General features: G+C 39.3%; 1 protein-coding gene and 1 long non-coding RNA gene across 7 annotated transcripts in view; one reads left to right on the top strand and one right to left on the bottom strand.

Moving 5' to 3' along the window:
- Positions 1 to 23,416, top strand: part of FBXW7 (F-box and WD repeat domain containing 7) — a 164,655-nt gene that overhangs the window by 139,037 nt on the left and 2,202 nt on the right. For all 4 annotated transcript variants that reach the window (XM_084516802.1, XM_084516801.1, XM_084516803.1 and 1 more), the window contains 7 exons: positions 5,248 to 5,382; positions 9,831 to 9,954; positions 11,904 to 12,040; positions 13,663 to 13,776; positions 16,806 to 16,987; positions 18,061 to 18,286; positions 22,344 to 22,554. In XM_084516802.1, coding sequence (XP_084372928.1) covers positions 5,248 to 5,382; positions 9,831 to 9,954; positions 11,904 to 12,040; positions 13,663 to 13,776; positions 16,806 to 16,987; positions 18,061 to 18,286; positions 22,344 to 22,554 — 1,129 coding nt within the window. The remainder of the gene's footprint in view (positions 1 to 5,247; positions 5,383 to 9,830; positions 9,955 to 11,903; positions 12,041 to 13,662; positions 13,777 to 16,805; positions 16,988 to 18,060; positions 18,287 to 22,343; positions 22,555 to 23,416) is intronic.
- Positions 18,540 to 23,416, bottom strand: part of LOC311435614 — a 211,857-nt gene continuing 206,980 nt past the window's right edge. For 2 of the 3 annotated variants that reach the window (XR_014692266.1, XR_014692268.1), the window contains 3 exons: positions 23,172 to 23,290; positions 22,333 to 22,513; positions 18,540 to 21,092 (listed from right to left, as the gene is read on the bottom strand). This is a non-coding gene — a long non-coding RNA (uncharacterized lncRNA). The remainder of the gene's footprint in view (positions 21,093 to 22,332; positions 22,514 to 23,171; positions 23,291 to 23,416) is intronic. The other variant, XR_014692267.1, reaches the window with a different exon arrangement.

Raw genomic sequence — 23,416 nt, 5'->3', positions numbered from 1 at the left:
TCAGAGCCACGTAGCTGCATTTCAATGTTTCACCTCCTTGGCTAATGCCAAGCCCCTCATTTTCTGCATGTTTATTTTCCATGTGAATTTTATGAAGGGGGCAAGGCTTCAATAGCCAAACGTTGAGAGCACAGCCTTAAAGTAAGGGGAGCTCGCTCTGCCCAGAGGGCAGAATTAACTGGCACAGGAAGCATCATTCTTGCAATACGAAGATTTTCCCATACAGAAACAGAAATGGGAGGCCTTTCTTCTTCATGCACTTTACACCTCCTAAGCCTGTTTAATAGCACTATCTGATTTTATGTGAAAATATATTTCCAATTAATTTTAAAGCTAAATTTCCAGGGGCACATTAGCTGGACATATGTTCTGTTTGAAGGTAGAACTGTCCTTTGGCACAGAAGCCAGCAGTAACAAGTGATACTCGGTTATTTCGAGGTTCCTCACCTGTACATTGGCCTTCAGTCACTCTCCTTTGTTTTTTTTTTTTTTTTTTTTTTTTTTTTTCCCCAAATTTAAATGCAAGACCACTCAAATACTAAGAAAACAGGGCGTGTGTCTGAGTTTTGTTGTCTTGTTTTTTGTTTAAACTTATTTTTGTATGTTACTGCTGCTGCTGTGTTTTGTAGCTGATCTAGGGTTTTTTATTGTGAAAATGACAAAAACTAGTGCAGAAAGGAGAAACATCTGGAAGTACATTTGCACTTTCCCTTTAAAAATGAAGATGTGTATTGATTTCAATGAAATGTTAGTCTAGAAACAAAAATAGAAAAGTATTTTGATAGGTTCAAGCCATTTAATTTCTTAAAGGCCTATTTATTTTTTCTGTTTCGCAGTGGCTCTTGGTTTCAGGTCTTTTTAATGTCCACCATAAGATTTTTAAAACTCAGTGCCCAAGTGTATCTTTACAATATTTTTTCTTTTGTGAGAAGCTATTTTTATTTTATTTGGAACAAGAAATATTTTTAAGTCACCAAATTGCTTGCCATAAGGAAAAAAATCAGCTGCGTGCTAAACTCAGCCAGAGACAGTCCTGCTGTAAATATTACATTCCATTTTTCTCTTTTCATTCTTCCTACTTCACTTGCTTACATTGCTGGGTTTTATTTCAGTAACGTGATCAACAAAATTTGGAATTTTCTTGAAATATGTTGGAGTGCACATAGTGATGCTGAGAAGTTGCTCCGTAGGCAGTAAGTACAGCACTCGCTTTGAGTAACTAGTGAACGCTGTTATTTTACTCAGATTGGAAAGATTGTTTCCTCCGTGGTTTAAGATAGTGTCCACAATCCTCCTCCCATTGAGGGCTGGCTAGAAGACTGTTTCTTTCTGCCACACAGAGCTAACTCAAATTACTTACCATTCTTCATGTCATACTCTTCCAAAGACTCTTGTGAATGCACACATGAGTGGTCCAGCTCTTACACGCAGCTGGTGGTCAAGGTTGTATCATAAGCAGCATGACAGCAGCACCCCCTTCGCAGTGTAAGGTCAAGGTTTCAGTGTTGATGCACAGCCCTTGCACCCTCAATGGGAAGGATCCGCACTGCAGCACTTCCTGCAGGGGGCTTTGCTTGTTTGCTACATCTGTCCAGACTGGGCTACCCTCTGAGGTGGCGAGGTGCTCGGTACCTAACCAGGGGCTGGGCAGCAGCAGGACCCCCGCCAGCCCCTCTGCAGGGCTCTGTGGGAAACAGCACAGCTCCGTTAGCAGAGCGCAGCGACAGAGGACGGCACCCTAAAATTGTACCACGGCGTAACGTGTTCAAAATAGCTGTCCTGAAGATGCCTGGAGCAGAAAAAGGATCTATTTGCTACAAACTGGAGTTGTGCAAACTGGTGTTAACAGGTTGGGGCTGCGTGACAGAAGAGCGTAGCTCATGGTAGAGCAGAGGCACAGAAACAGAAGGAGATGATGAAAGGAGGGGAGGCAAGTCAGGCGGGAGTGATGAGGTGGAAGTCGTAGAAGCAGCAGAGATGTTTATGTTGATAGAAAGCTGTTTGGCTTGCCTGAAAACGTGAGGAAAGAGGTTTACGCGCAACAGCGAAGGGGAAAAGGAAGGGGTATTTCTCAGGTAGGCAGTGCCGTGGTTGCTGTAGCAGCATCCTGGATGATGAGATGGTATCAGCCAGACGAAAGGCAAAGCCAGACCTCCCTGGGGCACTGGGCAGGGACGAGGGAGATGCTGTGTCTTAGGATTTCAGATCACTGAAGGAGCACAGCAGCAGCAGCAGTCCCTGCCGGGCTCCCCAGGCCTGTGGGAAGGAACCATGGAGCTGCCTTTCCTAGGGGAAGCCCTGCACAGAACAAAAGCTTTGGTTCAGTTTTACATTAAGCTTAAGTTTTGAAGACAAGGAAAATGAATTAAACACATGCATTTTACAGACAAAGTATGTTCTTTACAGGGATCTTCAATTTCAAAGGGGATCACCTGGTAGAAGTCCCAAGGTTTTCTGGACACTACACCAAGTGTCTCAGGCCTCTCCGGTCATCTAAAACATTTGAAACTTTGCAAACTGTTTGGCGCCCATTTACTACTACTTTTTTTCTTTTTTCTTTCCATCTTTGATACTTGTTTACTGTTGTTTCTCATCAAAGCCACAAACTTACTGCTGCTCAATGCAATTTGGTGCAAACAGATCAATCTTTGGGGTCCAGAAACACAAATTTCCTAGTCTTGCCTTCATTAACAGAAACATTAGTGTTCATCTGGCAAGATTACTCACTTCATCAGAATGGTTCCTGCCAAGAGCTTCCCTCACAGACCCTTCCTGCCTGTAGCTGGGGGTCTGTGTTTAGGTGAGAGACTGAGGGGACAATGTCCTAGAGAAAAAAACACGTGTTGGCAGCTGATGGCTTAGAAAGAGACCAAGGTACCTGCCCGTATCCATCCCATAAGGATGGCTGGACAGGTGACAGGGGTGCTGCTTTTATTCAGTAGCATCTCTTTGCAATTCTTGTATCGTCTCCATTCTCTTCTCTGCGCAGCTCTGAATTGCTCTGTAAAAATAGAAATGCAAGAGAGTTGCAGACAGTGCACAGTGAAATTATTAATTAATAATGGGTTCACAATTGCCACCAGTGTTTGCCACAGCAATACGCAACGCTGTTCGGGTTGATTTGTTTTAATTTAGTGTAGCTGCTTATAGACTAAGAGTAGGCTGACCTTGGAAACTTAGAGCGTGAGGAAGTAGCACAGGTATTAGTTTTCCTTTCTTAATTCTCCTAAATTCAAATGCAGCTGACAGCTAAGATGACAGATTGCAACCGCTTGTACCTAACAGCAGCAAAGCTTGGGGTAAGTGGAACAAGCAATTGGAAAGGCAGAGAGAGGAACAGTTCCTCAGAGCCTGCTAGATGGAGAACTGTTCTGGGATGCAGACGTTTCCATCGACGGAAATTGATAATGAAAGCTATTTATAACGACACCGCTGCAGTTTATGCTGAGAGACTTGTGTCTTTTTAACACTGTGAGGTGTTGGCGACCCGAGATCTACTAACACCTGAGGCACAGAAACCCGGGTCTCTCGCAGTGACGATATAAAACACGTGTGGGGATGGGGAACGCTTTCCTGGCAGCTTAGGCCATGTTTCCAGTCGCCAGCAGCGTGTGCAGAGGCTCAGCTCACAGCAGCTCCCTCCCTCGGCCCCTTTTCCATGTCCATCGTGGCAGATGTCAGGCTCTCTCGCACGCCTGCTGTGGAGCAGGCACGTGCAGATGGGTGGCTGAGCAGCCACGTGCTGGGTGCTGGCTGGTAGCTCCTGGCACGTGCTCCCTGCGCAGCTGAGGCAGCGCCACGCCGCTCTCACTGCTCTGCAAGCATGGGGGCACCTGAAAGCCAGGTGGGCAACTGGGACTTCTCTTGGCATTCCCAATGCTTCGAAACCTTCATCAGGGGAAATGATGCAACACGATGATCTTCTCACAGCAAGCAGAGCAGGGTATTTACTTGCTTTTCGTTCATCTTCAGAAATCCCCCTTTCTCCTCACCTTGCCTCATTGTGTACAGAATCTTGACACAATTGCCCGTGTTGTAGTGTTGCAGGGACCAGAGTTAATGGTCAGGCTCACATCCAGAGAGCAGGAATGTACAGCATAAGCAGTAAAGGCCCTTCGATACGTGGCAGATTAGTACAGAGATCTTAATTCTAAGGTACCTTGCCTTTTTTTTTTTAATTTAATTTCTCTTAGCCTCTCACCATAACTGTAATATAATTTGTATGTGCTAATTTACTTGTAAATGTCACTCCAGAAGACATTGAAGAATGTGGATGTGAATTTGCTCTCAAAAACTGTGATGTCTCATTTTCTATCCTCTCTAAGGCTTTATTCATGCTCTAATTCAGTTGCTAAATCAGTTAGCAATGGCTGTTGTCTTTTTTTTCTCCAGAAGAAATTATTTTTTCTTTAAATTGTTTTCACGTAACAAATCTAAACTCTTTGAGGAGCACAGATGAGTTGAAGACATGCTTTTCAGATGTGCAGTGTATTCAGTTTCTAATTGTTTTCTACAAATGATGCTACTAATCTGCTATGCTCTCAGACGAGTGCCTTATTGAAATCTTCAAATTTTATGATGCCCATTAGTAAAAATGTGAGGTAAGGAAATTTCCAGTCAAAATTCTCTGTTTATTCAAGTGTAAATTGATGCCTACAAATACCCGTAGGTTTATAGCCAGGATCCTGAAATACAGCATTGTTGCTTAGGGACACACCACAGTAATAAGCAGGCAGTAAGCCAATGTATTTCTAGAAAAAGTTTCTTTTCTTTCCTTTCCTCTCATTCCACTGAAAATTTTTGGTCTGTCAGATGAAACGCTAAGGTTAAAAGTTGTCATCTCACTTGAACGTAAAACGGAGAAAGAGAGAGTGCGCGTTCTGTTCCAGCCCCGTCATTGTCAGTAATATGTGCATAGATTTCATCAACTTCAAAAGAAGCTTAATTATTTTAATTATTATTATTAAATATTATTATCTATTTAATTGCTAATCTGTATGTGTGTGTGTATAACAAATTCTTTCTTAGCTTAAGAATCAATGTAGTAATTTGGAATATTTTGTGTTGATTAACTTCTCATTTTTGTGTAATTTACATGAGCATTTATCTTGATGGCTTTTTATATGCTTATATATAGGTCAGCAAAGAAACTTAACTTGTCTTTTTTTTTTTGAAAAAGCAACAGCACTTACTAATATAAACTATGCTTAATGTTTATTTTTTTTTATATTATTTATTTTCTTGCAGAGCTGGAGTGGACCAGAGAAATTACTTGCTTTAGATGAACTTATTGACAGTTGTGAACCAACACAAGTCAAACACATGATGCAAGTGATAGAGCCCCAGTTTCAAAGAGACTTCATTTCCTTGCTCCCAAAAGAGGTGAGAAACACAGGGTAATACAGGACTGGGCAGTGCGTGATCTGCTGCCTTTTAAATACTTCTGTGCTAACTGTGGCGTTCATTTTTGCCAACATAATGAAGTAAACTGATGTTTAAAAGGTCCGTAAGTTGAAACACTGCCATACCATAGTAACTGTCGTTTCACATTAACATACCTTTATGTTTTGATGGGCATTTAGATACCTGGAAATATGGATGACTCCGTTCAACAAAGTCCCCGTAGCTTTACAAATATCTCTGTATCTTAATTGGGCTGGCAGCTGTATTTTTGTTTTGAGAACCAGTTCTTTTACATAGAATGTACACACACATTTCCTCCAGATGTAAGGCCTCTCTGCGCATTGTTCTGTAAGGATAAGCATTGTCGTTTAATGCTTTAAGTACTATATTTTGGTGAATATTAGTTTTGAATTTATTTTAAACAAACTAAACCCTAAAGTCTGTACTGAAAAAAACAACCAAAGTAAACCCAGAAAAGCCCTTCTTGCTAAGGATAAAGGCAAGCCCTAATTAACTAGATATCCTGCAGTAAATCCTGTATGGCAAATCTGATCATATTGTATCAGGTTAAGGAGAAGCTAAGACTTAGATTTGAGTGTGTGCTTTGCAGCATGTGTAAGTAAATGTCATCCACAGAAGAGTAATTCCTGATGTCCTCGCCATTAGAACAGGGGGTTAGACGTGAAGGATTATAAACCCATTTTGCTACAATTGTTAAATGAATGCATGTTAGCTCATTTAGAAATGATATTTCTTACCCCAATTGATTTTATCAAATGGGAACTTGTTTTGTTGTCTGGAGTGAGGAGGCAGTGCATTATTTTTTGTTCCAGACCTACTACATGTTGGGTTTGCCATGTAAAACTTCTCATGAGAGCTGGTATTTTTAAGTCTTCATTTACCAACACATCTGAAAACAAGTTCTTAGTAGATCCTCTGGTGCTAGGATATGGTTGCTATGTTTAATATGCCCTTACTTACTGTGGGGGCTGTTCTGCATCTCCATTTCTTGACGTTCTTTCTGGTGTATGTTCTATTTTTGAAATACTTGGATGTACATGACCCTTCTTCCCGTTTATCTACTATCATATCTCTGTGGATTAGGAAATGTCACAGCCTTCCCCTGGGTTTTGCTGGTTAGCATTTGTAAGGCTCGGGAGCAGTTTATGCAGTGAATGTTGACTTAGTGCACATGATGTAAGTATTTACAGAAGCGCTGTGTGGTAGCCTTCATGTATGTAGGGGATGCAGTGGGAGGAGAAGGGTCTAGTAAGATCTCTGGGTTGTTGCCACCTTCATGAAGAAGCTGCCCAAGGCAGCCTTAGTTCAGAGGCAGAGGAAGAAAGACGCTATTTAGATTTTGGGAAAACAGAAGATATTTTGTCACTTCACTTCTTATTAAATCAAAAATCTCAATAATTGATAGCAGTAACTCACAGCTGAGTTAGCTTTCTTTGCCTGACTTAGTGCCAAAACTAACTCAAGTACAACCAGTGATGCAGTTGCATTGTAACTAATGATCATGTTGCTACTCAGTTTTAGCAGTTTCTTCACTACAAGGCTTTGCTATTTAGCTGTAAAATATTTCTTCTCTCTTATTTGTTCTTTAACTCCACCGTAAGATACGTGTGTGTTTAATTATATTTATTTTTAGTGGTTGTGCTTGCCTCTTGAAACCAGGATTGTCAAGTGTTTAGTTTCATGAAAGGCTGGCTTGGCCATGGAAGCTGGCTTAAATCATTTTTGCTTCCTAGCCCCCAGTTACTGTCACCAAAATCAACTGAGTTAACAAAACAAAAAAATCAAGCTAACGCCATCTCGCCTCCATTTTGGAGATCATTAACCCAGATCGCTTCTGTCCCCTGCTGGCTTCAGCAGGGGGTGATGAGTAAGTGGGGGGAAGCAAGAATAATTTGGTAGGGTCAGTAATTCTGTAAGCAGGCTTTCCTACCAAAGCGAGCATCCTGTGAACGCACGCTCTCTTGAGTTGTCACTCTGCATTAACATCTCCAGGTATCTCCCACGTCGTGTTGTGGTATGCAGTGCGGGGATTTTATTACCTAACCAGGACAGGAAGCACATTCGAGCAGGAGGCCGCTTCTTCAGAAATGCTTTCGGCAATAGAGAGACAGTAACTTAATACCTGAATAACCAAGAAAATGTTTGCTTTCCTCCTGAGGAAACCTGCAGTCAAACAATTAATCTGAAATAATACTTGTTTTCTCACGGAGCAATTAGAAATAATTATTGAAATTACTTGTTTGTGAAAACCAGGTCTGGAAATTAACAGATGAGGAGTGTTGTTGAAATCCGCCAAAGTCTTGTTGGTGCCATGGTATGAGTGGAAGAGAAAGTGAGCGGCAGCGTGTTGTGTTGGGTATTATTAACACTGCGAAGGGGAGTAGGGCTAGGTACAGCTGAGTCAAAGGTCGATCTTTGCTACCTGAAGCCTTCTTATAACTAGATCCGTGAACAGTGACAGAGGGCCTTCAGCTTTTGTGTGCTGCTAATCCTAAAGTCAACTGTGAGTTGTGTTGACCCTTGATGACTACTTAGCCAAATATAGTCTAAAATAAATGTCACCCATATGTAACCTGTTTTAAAAATCAGTCGGCTCACAGATTTTAATTAACGCTACCTTAGCAAACATTCATACCTGTATAGATAGGACAGGTGATATTTAAACAAACTCTTCTCTCGGTTAAGGAACATCCAGCAGAAACAGAAAGGCTCTGTTCCGTGCTTTGAGTCTTGCTGTGTGTGACCAGCTGTCTGATGTGTGTTAGGAAACAGGGTTTCTTCAATATTTTTACATATCAGGAATTAAGTCAGAAAGTCTAAAAGGACGGGCACAGTTGTTGCTTGTGTATCAGAGAGCCTTTCAGCAAAGCCTAAATTCTGACTCCATAATTGAGTAGGGACAGAATGACTGTTGTGCAGCTGCATGGCCTGGGATGCACATGGGAGCTAACGTGCAAGTTGGGGCGCAGATTCTGCAAATGTGGAGTCCTGCATGCTCGCTGTGGGCTGCAGGTGATGACTTGCAAACAAGGCGTGTAAATGCAATCAAAATGCAAACAGTCCTGGCATACTGAATTTTTATTTCCTGCTCAGTCACTGATGGGGCTACATTACTAAAAGCAAACGTTTCTCACGTAATAAGGTCAAAAATCTTTTGAGGTCAATGGCCTATGGTTATGACTTCCTTACTGAATTTCAGTCTATGCTTCTTTAAAGGGCAGATTCTATTTATAGACAACACAACTCCAGTTAAGAATTAAATACAAAAATTGTAAGCACAAAAAGATATGTCAAGCAGCAGTTAAGGTGGATGATATGATTTCCCTGATAACTTTTGCATCCTAGTCCTGGCAAAGACCCCACTATTTCTAAACGTAAGTAGTTGTTGTGCATCACTTTTTATCAGCAATGTTTCCTCTTGAGTTTTTAGCCAGGGCAGCCACTTTGCTGCCTCTTATGTTTTTATTCTCAGTGACTGGGAAAATACGTTGTTGCTGTTCAGTAGAAAAGCTGTAGTCATCCATGATACCCTTAAGGATATCAGTCCCTGTGTTTTGTATTGTGTTTGAGATGCCTCAGTCCCTGTTTAAGACTCCAACACATCTGAAGGTATTTCTGGAGATTTGGGGCTTTTATCATGGTCATTATATGGCTTAGCTCAGTCAGCTGTGCTCTGAGTGCTGCCGGTAACATTTAATGTTGTCACACAGAAAAGTTCAACTTCAGTTTGTCTTATGCTGCTTACTGGGATTTCCCATGTGTTTTTTTTTTTTTGGTAACACATACTACGTGCAATAGCAAAGTTATGTGTTTCAGGCCCTCTGCATCCAGGTCCATCAAACTCCCTGTAGCATCCCTGTATGTTTGCATTCTAATCAGAAATTGAGCAATGTGTATGCTGGGCTTCTGCAGCTGCGGAGTACTTTTGAACTTGAGTACAAATAGCATTTATGTTTTCTATATTTGAGCTTCCTGCATGATGTTATTCATCACAGCGTTCCTCATTTGGTCACGTAGCGTTGTGTTTTCCAGTTAAAACCTTCTGGTACATTTATTAGATAAAATATTGGAGACATGATTATTTTGGTACAGCCGGTAATGGTTCGTGGTAATATGGATGACATTTAAAAAAAGCATAATAGCCAGTGATTTCAGCTGACATCTATTCTCCTGCAAATAATATACATTTTTGATGTGATCCATATGGATTTAGTTATCTAAGATGATTGCTATACTTTTCATGTGCGCACTGGAACAAACTGTAGCTCTGTTAAGTTTCTGAGAACATTTAATAATTTATTGTTTCAATTTTCCGTATTTCAGCCTCTGATGTGTGATAATACTTTGAGTTACTTCCCTTTTCCTTTCAAAAGCAATTGAGAAAATATGCTCCCTTTTTTTCACAGCTGGCACTGTATGTGCTGTCATTCCTGGAACCCAGGGACCTTCTGCAGGCAGCCCAGACATGCCGTTACTGGAGGATTCTGGCTGAAGATAATCTTCTCTGGAGAGAGAAATGCAAAGAGGAGGGTAAGGCTGAGCAAAAAGATGAATGTAACGGTGTTGCTGCCATAAAAAGTGCAGTTCATTTACATAATAAGCTTAAAGTTTTACAAAGGGAATTCAGATGACTTTAAATTTACCCGTTTGAGCTACGTGGTGCATATCTGTGTTGGAAGTAGGAAGCAGGAATAATCTGTGGGCTGCTAGCAATGAAACTAGACTTAAGTTTGAACATCCTATTCATAAGGGTGTACACTTGGGGTATGTTTTAAAAATACTATTATTTTTGCTTTGTCAGGACTGGCTTTATTCAAAACAGAAACAAAGCAAATATGAGCTAAGATGGAAAAATGATAGGTGCACAGTCTTGTAAATAACATGGAGGAAGAACTGCAGCGGTTGGGTAGAACAGGCCCTGTAATTTAATGTCAGTTGTAGGAAAATTAGCAGAGAAATTTCATAGGGTAGGGAAGGAAGGTGGTAACTTGGTTGCTCAGAGAAGGGGCTGCAGTTCCATAAGCCCTGTAGATTGGACAGCTCATGCCAACGCAAGAAGGTGTGGTGGTTCAGCAGCAGTATGAATGGGCAATAAAAAGCTTCCAGGGAAACAACCTCCTAGTTGAAAACAACAACAAAAAGGTAAACTTGTATTTCTAAGCAGAAATACATGAACAAGGAAGGAGTCAGTTTCTGGAGGCAGAGCACATGCCTGAGAGCAGTGTCCTTACTGGACGTGGGCAAACACAGGTACCGTCCAGTCTGCCTCAGAGTCCTGAGAGAAGAACTTGTGAAAGGTCTATGCAAGGGCTTTAAAAACGATGACAGAATACATGAAGCTGGGTATTTTTAAAGGCTCCCTAAATTAATGAGTTGTTCTTTTGCAATGGAAATCAGGTGTCTAACCTCATAAATCTTAAGATTCTCCTCTTACCAATTTCAGTGAAAAATGTATTAAGAGGACAGAATGAGAAAAAGGAAAACGTTGAGAGGCATGAGTCTGCATTTGTGAGCCTGAGAAGTAAAAAATAAATTATAAGTAAAAATATGTACAAATAAGTAAGAATATGTCTAGGAATGAGAGCACTGCCAAAACAGTATTTTAGCCTGTTTAGACGTAGTGAGGTGCTCAGTAATATGAAGGCACAGTTAATTCAAGTCTTGCAGATAGAAACACTAGAAAAAGGGCTAAAAGCAGAATGAAATCACGTAGTGGCAACAGACAAGACTCAGGCTAGTAATGAGATGCAGTGGAGAGAGATGCTGTGTAGAAGAGATGGATGGGTGAGAAAGAGAATTGGGGAAAAAAAAAGAACACACACACACAAAAACCAACAACCTATAGTAGTAAGGCTGAAACAAAGCACTACCTCTTAAGTACCAATTCAGCCAGGGCACAACTGCACATAAATTGAAGCCAGGCAAGGGCGTAGCTTTTTGAAAGAAAATAAAATAAATAAAGAGCCCACTAATATCAAGAATCACAGTGAACTCAAAGGTAACAAAGATGCATGACCAGAGAGGAGGTGCACACAAAGAAAGAATTGCTTTTTGAATGGCTTTGAAATGAGAGTATGAGCGGTTGTGGAGTTTGCTGGTTGATACTTATTTGAAAAAGGCAATATTCTGCTACATCTCCTCAGAAAAAGGGATCCAAAACCAAGGCAGTAGATTGCTAGGAAGGAGTGATGAACAAGAGCATTTTCAGCCACATGATTACCGTAATGATTGTGCTGGGAAGACCAGGAAAGATGTAGTATCAGGAGCAGGGTGGTGTCACTGACAAAATGCAAATGCTGGCATGGAGAAGATGAGCAGAACCCTCTGGCAGGAGGTTGTTATGTCAATGCAGTATTTAACTTCAGAGTTCACGGTAAGGTTTGGAAGGGAGAGAAGTTGTTTTATTGGGATTGGACTCATCACTCCCTCTTCCCCCCCACCCCTTCTGTTTTTTAATTTTTTATTTTAACCTATTTTAGGGATTGATGAACCATTACATATCAAAAGGAGGAAAGTAATAAAACCAGGCTTTATACATAGTCCGTGGAAAAGCGCGTATATTAGACAACACAGGATTGATACCAACTGGCGGCGAGGAGAACTTAAATCGCCTAAGGTAAGTTTCTGAGCTATGGACATGGTGCCATGAACAAAGCAAGGTCAGCTCCAGTTATTTATTTTTTTTTTCTTTTTGCTACAGACTAGCCATGCACAAAAAGCAGTGTGTTTTACAAAAAGGAAATGATTTGTATTTTAGCTTACCATGTTTTTACATTAATTTCTGAGCACCATGTTAGGAAATCAAAATGCAATGCTTCATATAACAAAATTGTTGCACTGCTGTTTTAAAAAAATCTGCAGAATTTGGTGAATGCCTATGCCAGTCTTGTGAGGGAGATAATCTCAGAGACTTGATTGGGAATACTTTTATTTAAAATTAAACATACAAACACGCGTATTTGTAGAGCTGGGCCACATACCTACACAAAAACATTCTACAACCATTCTATGACCATTTCATGCTTAGTTTAATAGATATTCTTATAAATTGAGCAACACAAGGCAGTAACTGTGTTTCATATTAAGATTTTGTTTTTTAAAATATTAACATATTTAGCAATATTGATTTCATATTCTCATTAAGTCCTTTCCAATACAAAGATATGAAGCAATACCTACAACATTTTTAAAAATAAATTAGCAACTGTCAAATCAAACTCATATTGAACTAGCAGTAAAAAACATGAAGAAAAAACATATATCCTTTTAGACAATTTCCCTGTTTTCTTGATTCCTGTACAATGAAACAGTAAGAACAAAAAAAATTCCTGTGAAAACCCTATGGATATATCCTGCTGTTTATTTGGCCGTGACTTATGTACATCTCTGGCAACGGCTCTGTATTTCTTGCCTTGATACGCCACATCAAGTTATCTTGGAATTATTATTAAAATTACAGCCTCAGGCATTAGCCAAATGCCCATTTCATTTCGATGAACATCTTGAAGAGTGCTCAGATATCTTGAATAAAAGCATTTCTGTGTGTTCTGATAACTATTCTTTTACTGTATTGCAGTAAAATACACCGGAGTTTTTCCCAAATCAAGTATTGAAAATCCTACATCTGTGGAGTTAGATTCCAATCCACATTTCCAGCACTTTAAATGTTCTCTTTTTCTTGTATTTCATTTAATTTACTGTTTATAGTTTTTTGACTTTGGTGCTGCCTGGCATTTAACAGATTACAATGGTAAGGGGCCAATAGACATGGTTGGCCTTGACCATAGAAATACAAATATGCAGCAAATAATACAGTGCCCTGCTTTTTGTTCAAGATTGAAATGACTCTTAAAATGTAAAAGTCTGAAGGGAAAAAAAATACAAAAAAATGATTATGAACATGTGATGGAGTAACTGCAGAGGAATTAAGCAATGTCCAGCTACTAATTTATCCTACTTTTATTACTGATTTATCCTGGTACTTGTAGGAGGTTTAAAATAACTGTGGTATGCTTGACAAGCAATGCAGTATTACTCCATGGAAGAAGGAAAATACCTTCTTTGGTCTCAGCTGGCAGTAAATTAGACTTGACACACAGGATTAAGGGGCCATATTATTTTTTAAGTTACTCTACCATTTTATAATTTATGAATCAGAATAGCACTTTGTTTCCCCTGCTTATCTCTGATCTCCTGAGTTAAATCGTGAGTGTACATTTTCATGTTCTTTATTGTCAGGTGCTCAAAGGTCATGATGATCACGTCATCACATGCCTTCAGTTCTGCGGTAACCGAATAGTGAGCGGCTCTGATGACAACACATTAAAAGTGTGGTCAGCAGTTACCGGCAAGGTAAGCTGAGTATGTTGCTGAATTGCTTAGGAAATGAGCTAGTAGGAGCCATAGTTTTATCAGCTACCACAGTTTTATCAGGCCACACCCAGCATGGTCTTTGGTTTGTCTGGCACAACATTCAGCAAAAATACTGGTAAACATTTGGGTCATCTTTCCCCACACAGAATCTAGTCCAGTTCAAAAAAGTCACCTTGATGTGAAATTACAATGCTGCTCATGTTACCGTTGGCATATATCCTTGTTCTCTTGGCAATTCTTCTATTCTTGTGGAGTCATTTGTGACATGGATTCTAAAGAATTTGGACAGATATGTTGCTTTATCTCCCTTAAAGCTTAATTTAGCCTGCTTTTACCCCTCTAGATCTCACTTGTCTTCTATCATTCTTTCTGTTGTTTCTAAGTTATTGAAATGGTGTGTTGATTTTACTGGCTCTGTTTTCAAATACAGTTTGTTTTTCGTTCTAAGCCACTATATTGCTGAGCCAGAAAAAAAAATGTAACTTGCTTTAGGTTTAAATATTTCCTATTAAATTAGATCCAGCTCAGGCAGGAATTTAATAAGCTTCAATAATTTAATTTTGGCTTAGGGAAGCAAAACAATATGTGCAATCAAAAAGACAGTACTGAACATTTCACTCATGTTAGAACATCACAGCTACTCAGCACACAGCTTTTGTTTTAAGGTGACTGTCCGTGCTCTATATGGATACAGAAATGACCTCAGGGAAATAGTAGATTTTCCTTCGAAACTAGTCTCGTGTATCCTTTGTTTTGTTTTAATGATACAGTTACTTGAACACCAGGACAGCTTTTGAGGATAACATGTTTAAGATGTAAAAGGTATCCACTTTTAATGTTTAAGCTAAATATGTAAAGCATTTGTCTTTGCATGCCTAGAAATTCCTCAACAGGATTGTAAATACTACTGTGGGGAAGAATAAAATTAAAAGCAATGGGCAGCTTCACCCTGCCTCTACTGACTTCCCCACAACAATCTGTCTAATGATGGAACTCATATTAAATTTTTCATTTTTTAATTGAAAAGGGCAGGCTAAGCTCAAGTGAAAAATACTTGCTTTCTGTATACCACCCTCTCAAAAGCAAAATGTTCTTTTAAATATATAAAGTTGATCATACTAGCAGGACTTATCAATTCATGTTCAGTAATTTTTTTGAAAGTAATTACAAATCCTAGTGTGACTATTTACCTCCAACCTTAAAGAGAGCTAAGTATTGTATGTGAAAGATGGGAGACTGCTGTATTAGCCCTTATGCTTACTGATACTGAAGAATTAATAACAGGAACCCTGAAGGTTGGTTTGTGCAAATGAACATGACTAAATAATCCCCTTGACAGATGTAAAGCCCAAAATAAGGATTCTGTGTTCTTACTGCTTTAGAAGGATGATTTCTTAAAATATGAACAAATCAGTTGAAATTAAAAAAAAAAATGTTTTGGAGCTGTAAAAGTGAAGAGAAGCTATGAACTGAAAAAGATGGATTTGTTAGCAGTGAATTAAGCTAGAAGCCAGGAATTGTAGAATACTGGTAAAAGATTTTAAAGAACCAGAAATCTATGTACAGCAGAAAAGCAAGGGATTTTCAAGTATGTTTGTTAGAAGGGACAGGATATTACCAACAGAAATTAGTGTACTATTGGTCACTGATGCAGAAAAAGTATTTATTTTTGGAGAAAAGTCATATGATGGAAACAGAACGTGCAGTGATGATAGAACATTTCATTTCAGCAGAAACTTGAAAGGATGTTAAACAACAGCTACCAAAGTTAGGGCTTACTTTATTACAGCTGATCCAGATAGCCTGTATTTTCTGATCTGTTTCTGAAGTTACTTGTGTTTCTTCAAAAGGAGAAGAAAGCTAAAATGTGTCATTATTTAAACGGAGTAAACTAAAGACTGTGTGTTTAGGATACATTATCTCAGATAAAAAATATTGGACTACGTGAAGAGGAGTCAACTAACAGTTAGAGGAAGGCCATGGAAATTAATGCCACTTAGCATTAGATTACAGAAAAAGAGATCATCAAACAGTCTTGACCTCTTTTCTCCTGCAGATATGGGTCTGACTGATAAAAATAATAGCGCTGAGGTAGATGGCCGTGTGCAGTGCAAGACTGCATCCCATGACACAGCAGAAGAAAATAGAGCAATGCGAAAATCAACATGGCACATATTTAATTGGGTTAGAACGTGGGTAATTAGAGAGATCATGTTGTTAATGTAAATGCAAAATCTTTACGGAGTATCCTTCTAGAAGGTTCTTGCAAGGATGTGGTCTAGTCTGTACTAGTTAGCACTTCACTGCTGCTCAGTAAGAAAGACGTATACAGCCATTACTTACAGGAATACAGACCGAGAGGCAGAGACAAGCCGCTGCTCCAGAGCGGGTGAGGTTTTATACAAGTAGGTGTGAGCAAACGCTGTTTCTACGTGGTGAAAAATCATGTCATACAGCTAGGATCAAAGAAGGGAGGCTGCGCGTGTGTAATGGGGGATTCTCTCCTGGGCAACAGTGAAGTCTGAGAAAGGTTTGAAACGCGATTTTACAGTATTGATGCTGTAGCTGCTGCTTACAGACTGTGATGTTTCTGGAAAAACAAACAGAAAAATAAAATAGGAGTATATGGCTTATAGGTTGGTGGTAGAACTACTAAGTGAATACTCTCTCCAGTTGTAATACATATGCTTCAGAAACATCCTGGAAAACCTTCAGTGACTCAGAAAAATACTGAGAAAAAGACTTTGGGCCTGTATTGAGAAATTTGGAAAGACAGTTTACTTTATCAAAAGCAAGATTATGGGGAATATTCCTTAAAGTACCAATGAGAGAGAGAGAAATTTCACGAGCCTTTTCTAACAGATGGAATTTTTAGTTCAAGCACAGAGAAGTCTCCAGGAGTCTTCTGGCTTTCACTATGAGAAACTACTGTTACCTCCTTGATTACTTTTCTTAAATTTCCCTTCAGCACTGCCTAAGCAGTAACTGAGCCCCACGTTTATTTTCAGTGTTTGAGAACGCTAGTTGGACACACAGGCGGAGTCTGGTCATCACAGATGAGGGACAACATCATCATCAGTGGATCCACAGACCGAACTTTGAAAGTCTGGAACGCTGAGACTGGAGAATGCATACACACCTTGTACGGCCACACCTCCACGGTGCGTTGCATGCATCTCCACGAGAAAAGGTAAGTCTTTGCCCAAAGTGACAGCCACGGTTTGGCTTGTAATTTATGCCGTGTTTACAGAAAATGCTTGTTAAAGTTGGGTGCCTAATCAAACACTGAGCGAAACACAAAACGGGCAAAGCATCCAAACTAAACTACATAAATCAACACAAGGGAGGAGATGATTAATAGAAGCAAGAGCATAAGAGTGCTAATTAAAGAACAGAAAATGAAGTGTCATGGATTTTATAAAGTCACATTTTACCTGATTTCGAAACTAATTCTAGTATGCTGTGATCCAGTCTCCCACACTGAACAATTTCTTCTTAGCTTTTTGTAAAGGTTACAAACTTTTACTCATTTTGCAGAATGACTTTTTAAGTATTGTTGGTGCAGAATTTTATTAAGATTTTAATTGATTGCATCATAATTTCTGCAATAGTATGTCATGTCTTGAGTCAAGGAACATTGGCATAGATCCCTTACTTGGCTATGGCATGGAGTAGTTGACAGAGTGCCCACTGGTTGTATTTCTTATTTTTTTGAAGAACGATGAAGTTTTCCTTTACCTGTTCCTTTAATATTAATTCCTTTTCATTTCTGTTCTTGCCTGAAAACGCTCTTAAAAGTATAAACTGAAAAAAAATCAAGCAGAATAACTGTTCTTTTAGTAAAGTATAACTTCTAAAGATCTTCTTTGTTTCATTGTTACAATTAGTTAACTCAGTCATTAAAATGGGATGCTCAAAGCACTAACTTGAACTTGACATATTCATAAGCTTTCATGGGTGGACACAATAGTCCACAGTTTCCCATGGCATTATTTTGCTGTTCAGGAATGAAGTGCTTTTTAAGTACTGGTTGCTAATTATATCAAATGTGTCCTGGAGAGGTGAGTACAGCAATGAAGAAAAACACTCAAGTCATTTGCAACCCTAATGAAACGTCATACCAAACCAGGTCTTGGTAGCCAGTGGACAAATGCTACCTAGTGTCCCAAATTATAACTTTTAACTGATCTGTAGCCCAATCTAATTGTTCTAATACTTTTATTTCCGATACTAAGTATAGGAGGGGTTTTCTTGTTCCTGCAGAGTGGTGAGTGGTTCTCGAGACGCTACACTGAGAGTTTGGGACATAGAGACGGGCCAGTGTTTACATGTTCTGATGGGCCACGTAGCTGCAGTTCGGTGCGTTCAATATGATGGCAGAAGGGTTGTAAGTGGTGCATATGATTTTATGGTCAAAGTGTGGGATCCAGAGACAGAGACCTGTCTGCACACGCTGCAAGGGCATACTAACAGAGTCTATTCATTACAGGTAAGTGATTTGCATCTGCTGCTTTAGTTAATTAGCATTTAAAGTCAGTGTATTTCACCTCGTTTATTAAATTGTGAGTACCTACTCCGGAATTGTACAGGCCACAGGAATATAGGATCATCTGTGATAGTCTCCTCTCCAATTTTTATAGTTATATGGTGTCTTAATTTAGAGAGTGAGGTTTTTTTAGAGGAGCATTTTTAAAGCACCCAACGTAACAAAGCCCAGATCTCTGTCCCAGCAAGTTAAGTGGTTTTGCTTTTTTTTTTTTTCCCGCCATGTATTTTGGAGCTTTGTTATCAGTTTCCCTAAAAGAAGCTCTAATGTTACTATTTAAATAAATCAGATAATAGAGTATTTGAAAATGTGCCAGATACCTCATTGGATTATTGTTCTGAATTATACAAATCTGTTTATCCTTATTTTGTAGTCACATCTTCTAGTTCCAAGCTGTAATTCACAGCAAGGCTAAACCTAAAATTTGAATGCCCTGACATAAATCTCCAGTCTTCTGCTTCCTTTTCTCAGAGTCGAGGCTTACAGTTGTTAGGCTTAGTCAGCAGAGACATGTTACTGTAGATGCAGGTTATTATTGGTATTACTCTGTGGCATGGTTTTATTGCTTACCTGTCACCTGACTTTTCACCAGACCTATGCTGGCAAAGACATGCGTAGACTCTTCTTACCTTTACTAATCCAAGAGATCATCTTGTTCATTCATAAAGTCAAAGTATCACTTCCAGGCACATAAAGGAGAAATAAATTAATTTCATGCTTCTGCCTGTTCTCACCACAGTCTGTCAGAACTTGAAAAAGAAATTAACAATTACAGTTTACAACCAGGAAGTAGCATTCAGTATGTAACTAGTCTGGATTATGGCACAGAAAGTGAAGCTCTGTGCTAGAGAACATTTTTCCTAAATTCTTTAATCATAAGGTTTTTCTCACCATAATAGATTAAATGTGAACAAGATGCCTAATTGATTTTCTTCTGAAAAATACGCAGTAAAATTTATCAGATATCTCCAGCCCTTCCCTTACATTTATATGCTGAGGAGTATTCTTGTATCGAGCAGCAAACAAGTTAAAAATGCTGTATCACCTCTCTCTTAAAAATATTACAGTTTTATTTCATCTGGTGCAATTGAGGAATAGTGTATGTTATTCTGCCTTATGTTCACTAGTGGCTCTTGTTCTGGCTGATGAATATTCATGTCTTGCTCTGAAACTGTACTAATAATGGATCAAGTAGTTGGGTAATGTTACTCTCACTGATAGTATTTATACCCTGTAAATGGAACTTGGTATTATCAAAATAATTTTCTAGGGGGCAGAATGCTACAGGTGCTTACAGTTCTAGGAGAGGAAGATTTGTTAAAATTGCATAGTGAGCTCCTGCTGAAATAGCCCAAAACAACACAGCTCCCATAAATAGAATATTAGGCTGATAACCAGCCTGCCTTCCCCATCCCTGCTTCACAGTGGATTCTCTTACAGTTCAGTATTTCCCCTTCTGTGGACCCCCTACCATTTGCCAGAGATCCTTATGCAGCAACTTAAGATTACAGACCACACTGCGTTTTCTTAGTCATCTCTTTCTTAGCTGCCTTTGAAATAATCTACAGATTCTCAGGGTCCTTGAGTAAGTTCAGCTTAGAAGAAAAACATCCCATGGTGTTTCCACCCAAGAAGTGTGCTGGCTACTCACCATTCCTGGTCCTTTATCCAAACTCAAATTGTTCACATCCTGCTTGGGAAGTAGGGTGCCCAAAGCAGGATGCAGAATTCCAGTCAAAGTCTTAACAATGCTTGCTAGAATTGGAAAGTTATTTTACATGCCTTATATAGCATATGTCTATTTCAGACACCAGAGTGTCTGTTTGTAGTATATATTTTCTTTACCAGAACTGCAGTGTATGCTGGTAAGCAGTCTGCATGTGCCAGTCACTCCCTAAGTTCTTTTGAAGTGAAGTGCCAGGCTCAACCATATTTGCAGGCAGTGATTTCAGATGTTCTAAGATCTAGGAGGCCTTTATGGAAAGCAGCAGTCAGAGAGCTGAGTTCTCTTAACTGGGTTCTCTGTTCTCCTTTACTGGATACCAGTCAGTCCAGACGGACAGACAGACAGTGTCGCCTTGCCCTACCTATAGCAAAGGCTCCTGCCAAGTCATCATTTTCCCAGGCTGCAGTTGTACCTGCATGCATTCAAGCCAAGTTCACATCTTCACAGTTCTCTCTCAGCTTTTACACTTTGCTCTGGGTTAATTTTAGATTTTAAATGTTGCACAAATCCTAATGAAAATACTAATTGCCAGAACTCCCAGAAATCTTTGTGATATGTCTAATAACATGGTAAACAAAGTTCTGAACTGAAAGTATCTCTGCACCAAATTTGCCTCCATCTTGATGAAAATACAGCCAAGACATCTGCCGTTTCACATGGCTTTTTACCATCACAGAAGAAACATTGGTTAAGCACGTTTTCCCAAAATGGACATTTGTTGTTACTTACCACATTGCTTACAACCAGACAGATTATTTGTTACTTTCTTCTGGAAATTGAAGTTAGGCTGACTGATCCAGAATTCCCCGTCTCCCATCATCATCTCCTTCAATAAAAAGAGAACTTGTATTTGCCATCTGAAGTCTTGTCTATCTTCCATGAGTTCTCAAAGATAGCAGCAGATGTCTCTGGAATTGTCTTCAAACAACTTGCCTTATGCATTTTTTTTCCTATTCTAGCAGAAGCTCGTATTCAGTTGTCACCGGTGTCAGTGCTGTTAGCCTACACTCAGATGGCTGAGGACTGAAACAAAAAAAGTTAAATAGCTGGCCTCATTTAGTGTTTCCTTCCCACTGCGCATAAATGAGCTTTTTAGTTATTTTTTGGCCTTCTTCATGTTTTGTTTTGTTTCGTTTTTTTTTTTATAATTTTTTTATATAATAGCGTTTTATCGTCCTTAACAGCTCTTGCTAGTTTTATCTTGTTTTGTGCTCTGCCTTTCTGATTTTGTCCCATTTATACGCACCTATTGATCTAGTTTCCACTTTTTGTACGATTCCTTGTACTTCAGCCAAGTGGGTCTTGGTAATTTACTACACTTCCTATCTTTCCTTCACACAAGGATAGTTTGTGTCTTTAAGAAAGTGCCAACTCTCCTGAACTCTTCTTCCCCTCAGAGAATAGATATATAACAACCACATGGGAAGGAAGTCTCAATTTATTGAAGTATTCCTCCTTGAAGCCCACTGTTTTTATTCTTCTGCTCTTTTTTCCTTCCTTTTTTGAGAATCCTGGACTCTTATGTCATTGTCGCTATCATTCAAGTTACTTTCCACCTTTATATTCTCTACATGTCCGATCTTTTTGGTGAAAAGTATCTAATCTCGTAGCTGATTCCTCTACATGTTCACGTTTAACATATTTTTACTTTATATGTATATACGCCCAGAAAATCTAAGAATGTGGACATCTGTGTTAGCCTGTATACTTTTCCCAACGATGACTAGGAAGAGTTCCTTACTGCACACAATTATGATTATAAAATGGCTACATCCAGCATTTTTCAATTCCCTCCATTTCCCTATGTTTTGGCTTTTGTATAGCTTGTTCTGGATTAATGTTGTTGCCCTTCTCCAGCTTAAAGCCCCCCTGACTTCTGAAAAGCAGGTTTGGCTTTTTTAATTCTTTCCTATGAAAATGGCATCCTTTTACTGTTGTACCCTGCAGCACAGCCAAGATTCTGTTCTGTGTAAAAGGGTTGTATTACATCTGAAAGACCAATGGTTCAGTGTTGTTCTCCTCAAGCAGAGTACCTCCTAGGCCATGTCTACAACAGGAAATTATGCTGCCCACAAGTCGCCTGCTCTAATATCGAACAGTCACTTCAGTCTCTATGTAGACTGAACTTTTATTTTGTAATGCCATTTCCAAATATATACATATGCAGTATCTAACATTGCATTTAGTGAATTAAATATGCTTAATAGCCTTCTTCATATAGAGCATTGTAAGATCCTGATATAATTGCTCACAACAGATTTACCTTTCTTGTAGTTTGATGGTATCCATGTGGTGAGTGGATCTCTTGACACCTCCATCCGAGTCTGGGATGTGGAGACAGGAAACTGCATTCACACGCTGACGGGCCACCAGTCTTTAACAAGTGGAATGGAACTCAAGGACAATATACTCGTGTCTGGGAATGCCGATTCTACAGTCAAAATCTGGGACATTAAAACAGGACAATGTTTACAGACATTGCAAGGTGAGCTCAAACTACCTTCATGTAAATCAAGCTGCCTGCAGTAATCTGTGCTGCAGATCCTATGTCAAAACTTCTAAAAATGACATGCAAAGAAACAACCACGGACCATTTACAACTTAAATATAATTTTTTCTGATGACAGCTGTATGATCTTTAGAGGAACAAAATGTATTTAATCTAATCTATTCAGATCACTTGCCTATTATGAAAGGCAGATGGTCTGGACTGATAGAAATTTGGTATGGGTGTATTAGCCTAATAAGCCACAGAAGTATGTAGGAAATGACATCTCAAAACAGTCAGTCAGCGTACTTATTTAGGGGTCACTTGGATGTTTCAAAGCCTACTGATTAATTGGAGCGGGAGGCAAAGTACCCTGTCTATTGCAATAAATCAAAAGAAATGAGGGGAAGATGTTTTCTTTAGTTCAGTAATAAAGAAGATTTCAGTTTCCACTCGGGCATCGTGCACATGAACACATTGTTTTGTACCCCCCTAAAAAAGGTCTTACATCATATCCAGCAATGCTAGCTACAGCAGAAAATTAAGCTTCACTGGAAAGCAGGCTGCTGTTTTAACAATTTATATGTCTTATCTATATATCCATCAATACTTACTGGTAGAGTAATCCCGTAATAACACTTCAAAGGGACGTGGAGACAAACAGTCGTAGTGGCCACCTCATTCTGGATGGTTACGCTCATTTTCATGAATTCCCAGGTATACACTTGCCCTGCTGTAAACAAAACAAGATCATTATAACAAAGAAGGAAATACGGGGAATTTTTCTATGCCTGCATTCACTTTTTGAAAACATGGGGCAAGGCTTCTGTACCTTTTGAAGCAGAAAAACAGGGTTAAT

Source organism: Aythya ferina (assembly GCF_964211825.1).
Source record: "Aythya ferina genome assembly, chromosome: 4".
Lineage (NCBI taxonomy): Eukaryota > Metazoa > Chordata > Aves > Anseriformes > Anatidae > Aythya > Aythya ferina.
This window is presented reverse-complemented; position numbering and strand designations above follow the sequence as displayed.